The sequence below is a fragment of the Octodon degus genome, unplaced genomic scaffold, assembly GCF_000260255.1.
Source record: "Octodon degus isolate 3935 unplaced genomic scaffold, OctDeg1.0 scaffold00040, whole genome shotgun sequence".
Taxonomy (NCBI): domain Eukaryota; kingdom Metazoa; phylum Chordata; class Mammalia; order Rodentia; family Octodontidae; genus Octodon; species Octodon degus.
The window spans coordinates 3,625,988-3,632,209 of record NW_004524616.1 but is presented as its reverse complement, the minus strand read 5'-3'; the positions used below and the strand labels follow the sequence as shown (position 1 = coordinate 3,632,209).

Genomic DNA, 6,222 nt, shown 5'->3' with positions numbered 1-6,222 from the left:
CTTCCTCCTCCTCCTCCTTTCTTTTTCTAAATGTATTTGGTACAGGGTCTCACTATGCAGCTCAGACTCATAGTAATCCTCCTATTATCAGCCTTCCAGTGCTGGGATTACAGGTGTGTGCCACCATATGCCTGGACTTAGCTGCCCACTCAGCAGGCCCAAGGGCAAGGCCCATGTGGCATGTGGTGCTGAGGCTTAAACCCCAGTCCCTGCACTTGACTAAGCAGGTGCTTAGTCCACTGAGTTATCTCACCAGTCCTGAGTTGCACTTATCTTGTAGATGGCTCTGGGCTTCCCTAACATCCTTGAACAGTGTTAGAAAACTAGTATTAAAATTTTCATTATGTTTAAAATAGCCTCCACACTGTAACTGCTGTGAATGGATGGGGCCATGTGACAGTCACAAAGCAGTCATGTCACTTCTGGGCTAGAATATTTATTTCACTGATGAAAAAAGTCTTCACTTCGTCTGACAAATGTATTGTGAAGAGAGACAGTTCTGTCCAGTTGGCAGCCAGAGTGTGGGCAGTGCAGTGCCATCAGCTAACCGCCGTATATAGTTTGTATAGTGTTCAGTCACTGAAATCTCAGGGTTCTATGTTACCACACCATCATCAAGCCTTCCTGACTGACAAAACTCACAGTGTATCAGTGACTTATTCAAAATGGTCCAGCTAAAAAATGTGAAAGGTGCATGTCAATGCCATTCTACAAGCTTCATAAATGCTAAAGTTGCTATTGTTTTCACAGCTCTTAGTAGCTTACTGTATAGGTTCATTTCTTCAAAAGTAAAGCATCATTTTCCCATGCATCCAGATATAAACATTGTTATTATCTGTCCAATCTGAGTTAGTATCTTTCATTTTGTTAAAATAAAGGAAGTTCGAATTTTTCACTTATTTCACAACTAGGCCAAGGAGCTCAGACTTAATCTTTTCCACATGAAGTTTTGAATTCTAAGTAACTTTTCTCACCTCTGCAACAGGTAGAAAAAATACTTCTCATCTTAAATAATCAAAAGCTTGTGCAGATCAGTAGTAGCAATTAAGTGACAAGGACTGCAATGCCACCCAGGGTGTGGCAGGTATGGAAATCCTTTCTCAGCCCAGACTGCCTCTGGATTACTTCACAGGAAAGGTGGAGAGGCCAAGGCACACCTTTATAAACACAACCTCTTCCCTAAGGCATGGTGCATTCAGCTGGGTGCCAACCTTAGAGCATGTCTGCCATGAAGATCCTCTGGGGCCTCCTCGTGCTCTGCACGCTGAGCCACTTCTGCAGCAGTTCAGGTGAGTTAAGGGTGGGCAGTGCCCTGTACAGCCTTAAGCTACCTCCCCAGGTGATCCCTCTGAGCATCTGAAAGAAGCATCTAATTGTCTGGTTATATAGAGTTAAAGTATGCTGACTTGTAAGAGAAATAGCCCTGAGCTGAGAAGGGAGGATCTTATGTTCCAGCTGGAGTTAGAATTGAGGGATTTGGGTCAAATGTCTTCCTGCAGAAGGTTCTTATTTGCACCTATGGATTATTCCCCATATCTAATTTCTCCATTAGTGTCTTCATTTTATAAAGACACTGGAAATGGTTGGCGTATTAGATGTCATCGCTCAGGTGCAAACATGCAGAAAAGCTTAGATGTCTCCTCAAATTAGTGTAGGCGGAACAAAATAAAACACAATTCTCCAGAGGCCAGCAGCCAATAATTAGACAATTTTGTGGTGAAAAAAATGCTTATTTAAAATAAGTTTCTTATACCTAAAAGATGTTAAATTCCATTCCTTTCTAACAATTATGTGGGAGAGGACATCAGGATCTTAGGAGGGATGACTGCAGTATTTAGGGCTGCTGACTTTCATATTTTTTATACTGTCAACAGCATTATAATCTCCCGAAAATGTCTCTTAGTCAATAAAGAGAGAAAATTGAGGCAATTCCCTTGTCTGAAACAAAGGCTAATGAAACTCACTGACCATTCAACTTCCTCAGTATACAGCTGGGATTTTGCATGAGTTTGGAGTATACTGAGACTCATTGCCAAAGGAAATGTACAGTCCTTAATTAGAAAGAAAGCACACACATTAATGAGATTCAGTGCTTAGTTTTATTTTTCATGTTTTATTTTATCTGTCTCTTTCAGAAGTCAACAATAAGCCTGTAATAACTGTAAGTATGTTGAATAATATTTTCATGTCAGTGCCTATTAGTAGTTAAATAGCTAAAATACTTTTGAAACACACATAGATGATTAATTTTGTATGTGTAGAAGAGTCAAAGGGGTAAGATGCTGAAATATTTCTGCTCTCTAGAATACAAGTGAGGAAACACAACACGAAGATAATAACGATGCCCCCAAGTAATTTCTTTTAAATCCAGAGTTAAGAGAGGGGCTGATTTTCAGTTGAGACAGGTTATGTTTTCATACAAGGGCCAGTATCTGAGAGAATGGCAGAAGTGCCTTGACTCAAGTGCAAAGGATTTGGATTTAAATCTGACGTCTACCATTTATAAGCACTGACCTCATACAACTCTTATTCCTTTTTAAGCTTTAATTTCTTTATCTTTAAATAGAAGTAATGGTAAGAATTATCTTATTACATTATTCTAAATACTATTCAAATTATTTTGTTTTGTTTTTGGGTACTAGGAATGGAACCCAGGACCTTGCACTTGCCAAGCAGGTTTAATTATATAAATTTTTTAATTTTAATTTTAATTTAATTAAGATTTAATTATATCAATTAAATTAAGATTTAATTATATCAACTGACCTGTCAGTTACTGAGAATTACTAAGAAGTTACTAAGAAATTACAAAGTAGAATAAGTGTTACTGGTCCTCAGGCTGTCATGTGTGTAACTTTTTTTGTTATTTATTTATTTATTTTTTTTTTTTTGATGGAACCAGGGATTGAACTCAGACCCTTGCGCTTGCCAAGGAAGTGCTTATTCCACTGAGCTATCTCCCCGACTCCAACATTTTGTATAAAAGTAGTCTCAGCAACACCATATATCTGAACTGGAACTTCTAGGTCTTAGAGCCAGGGAAGCTTAGCTTGTGGTCAATAAGGACATTCTCTGGTGTTTCACTAGGTTGACTGCAGCATTTACAAGAAGTATCCAGTGGTAGCCATCCCTTGCCCCATCACATACCTGCCAGTTTGTGGTTCTGACTATATCACCTACGGGAATGAATGCCACTTGTGTACAGAGAGCTTGTGAGTACCTCAAGGGGAGGGAAAGAGGACTGGGGCCAGTGTTCTCCACTACCATCCCCCCTGTTTCCTGCGCCATACCTAAATCTCTATAAACTGTACCTATGTCCACCCAGAACAGCCAGGATGGACTGAAAGCTGCTGTACAGTCAGATCAGAGTTGTACAGGCAATCAGACCCTTCAATTCCCATCTGTCAATTATATAAGACCATGAGCTCTCAAGCAGATGTTTATGTTGTCCCGTGGTGTGGGAGGAGCAATTCAGGAATCCAAGATGATCTATTGCAAGCACAGTTTTTCACTGTTTTCAGTCGTGGAATATCTTGTCTAAAGTTAGGGTCCTGAACTCTACATCAGAAAATAGCAAAATGGTAACCTATTGATATCTAAGATCCTTAACGATCTTAAGTACAGATTGATTCCGAGAAATAATCAGGTTCTTTATCATCAGTTTCTTAAAGGATCTCAGTATCTTTTGCCTTTAAGAAAAGTAGATAACCAGTATGATTGTTTTTTTTTTTATCTAAAATAAGAGATTCCAGCTGTAAGAACGTGAAGTAGGATCTCATGGACAGATTTTGTGTGGGTATTTTGTTTGACATTCAGAGTGTTTCTTTTAAAAAAAGAAACCTATAATTAGGCATATATGACCTAAAGTGAAAAATATGCACTTTAGCAATCACTGTTTCATATCAAGACTACTTAATAACATCATTAATTTTCTTCTAAGCCACTAGCTTCTGACTACTCAGTTTAGATCTTGTTTTTTTCATTTTTTGTGCTTACCTAGGGCATTGGACTATCAAGTTAGTTTTGGACACAGAAGGATGTATGTATGTATTTATTTTCTTATGAAGATGTTTTATTTCACTAAAGAAAGATTATGTCACACAAACACACTGGGCTTATCCCAGGAAACTAGTTGTATTCCTGGGACACTGAGAGGAAAACATGGTGAAGTCCTCTTTGCTAACACTGGACACAGCTTCCTCACAGGCCTTGCTGACCAGGAAAAGCTGAGGGACAGATATCCTCAACTTACCTCATTAAAATTCTCCTCAGTGTTGTTTTAAGCCATAAAGGACAAGTGGGCTGTGTGTTCAGTGAGAGTAGCAGGGGGGTAGAATTTTCATCAGGCTGTAGAAATTCTGCTCATGCCTTGGCCAGAAACTCCCAGAAGAAAAGACAAGACTTTTCAGGAGCCCAATTTTCTAATGTGTAAAAGGAGGCTGTACTTAATAATCTTTGTAATTCTTTTTTAACTTAATCTTATACAGGTTTTTCTCTTATATAAATTAATCTTCTTAACCATGTCTTTCCTTAGGAAAAGTAATGGAAAAATTCAGTTTCTTCATGAAGGACAGTGCTAACTTCTCCGTGGATGCGGATAGAAAGCCATGATATTTCATCATCTTCATCACGCCTGGGAAATGGCTAACTTGCTTCCATCTCTACTGATGTTTGAGTGGGGACAGAGCCAGATTCAGTCATTATTGAATGTAGAAAATTGTTGTGCTTTTTCTTACAAACTCACACCTTACTGGTAGACTGTCTTATTTTATACCTCAGTAAAGAATTTCTCCAGAAAATTCATCATTACTTTTGTTTTTATTTGTATCCAGATCAAAAAATCTGAAAAAACTGAAAATCTGAAAAATTTTCAGATCATAAATCTTTGTGATATAGTCATTATAAAAGAAAATGAAGAACATGAAAATCTTTTATTAAATAGAAAAATTTGTATGAAGACTCTCGAGTGGCTTGCAAGTTTCGCATGTGCATAGACTCTGACACGTGTGCACACACAGAAACTAAAAATACCTTACACCCTACCTCAATAGTCATCTGCTAGAACTTATCTATGAATCATACTGTTTTTTTAGTATTTACCTTTTTTCCAAAGTATGTTTAGAGAAACTCTCCATCATTCCAAGAAGGTATTCTTTCAAGAAAGATTTTTCTGTCCATTTCTTATTAAACACATGATATTATTTCTCATGGGCCCAGCTCTCCTGGAACATACATGAGGAAGTTATTCCTACATAAGGAACATGTTCATTGCTATTGAGCCTGATTGTTGGGATGCTGTACTTGCCCAGATTTGGAAACCACATTCTCTAGGACACCAAGTATCAAAGCAAGAAAGACCATAATACAAAGAAGCTAAGCTCTGCTTGTAACCAATAGACTTTCAAGTAGTTAAAGATAAATACCCTGTCTCCACTGAAATTGACCTTCAGAATAAAAGTATCATGTTCACTGAGCCATTTCTCAAGTCCTCTTTTACTTATGTATTTCTACCCTGAATCATTGCACTTGACTCTGTTACAGCTAGGCATTATATATCTTGAGATATGCTAATTCTGGTAAAAAATTGACAAGCCACCCCAGTTTTTATCTGCAGATTTAGAAAAATCAAAGTTATCAGGCCTGTACAAATCCAGTAATACTATTAATGAAACTTAAAGCATCAAGGACCATAACTATGACATAAAACATTAACAGAGACAAGCTAATGTATTTAAAAATGCTAGGCTTGCCTCATTAGAATAATGAAAAACAACCAACCAAGATGCTCCCCAATTAATTATAATTCAATAAACCAAGGAAGATCCCAACAACCTAATTTTTAACTGACATACATTCAGAGTTAGAAATTTCAGAGAAATTTACCCAATTTGGATAGTACAAGGTGAACCCATTGTGAAGACCAAAAGCATGAAACTAACAGGAAATACTTCTTGGTGAAAGTGGAATTTAATCAAAATTCACTGTGACAGAAGGTTGACTATTCTTCAGAGTGTCTCTTGACTATCAGAAATGGAATTTGAAAAGGAAAAAGTGAAATTATCACTATTTTCAGATGATATCATACACAAAAAACTCCATCAAGAGACCTGTAGGTTTAATCACCAAATTCAGTAGCATAGCAGGATACAAAGTTAGCACTCAAAAGTCAATAGCATTCCTGTACACAAACAACAAACACACTGAGAGAGAAATTAGGAAAAT

General features: G+C 37.4%; 1 protein-coding gene across 1 annotated transcript; it reads left to right on the top strand.

Moving 5' to 3' along the window:
* Positions 1–1,180: 1,180 nt before the first annotated feature.
* On the top strand, positions 1,181–4,876 carry Spink7 (serine peptidase inhibitor, Kazal type 7 (putative)). The gene is made up of 4 exons (XM_023715374.1): positions 1,181–1,289; positions 2,136–2,161; positions 3,088–3,212; positions 4,535–4,876. Exons 1-4 carry the CDS (start codon positions 1,220–1,222, stop codon positions 4,578–4,580), a joined length of 267 nt encoding a protein of 88 aa, XP_023571142.1. The 5' UTR covers positions 1,181–1,219; the 3' UTR covers positions 4,581–4,876.
* Positions 4,877–6,222: the final 1,346 nt, after the last annotated feature.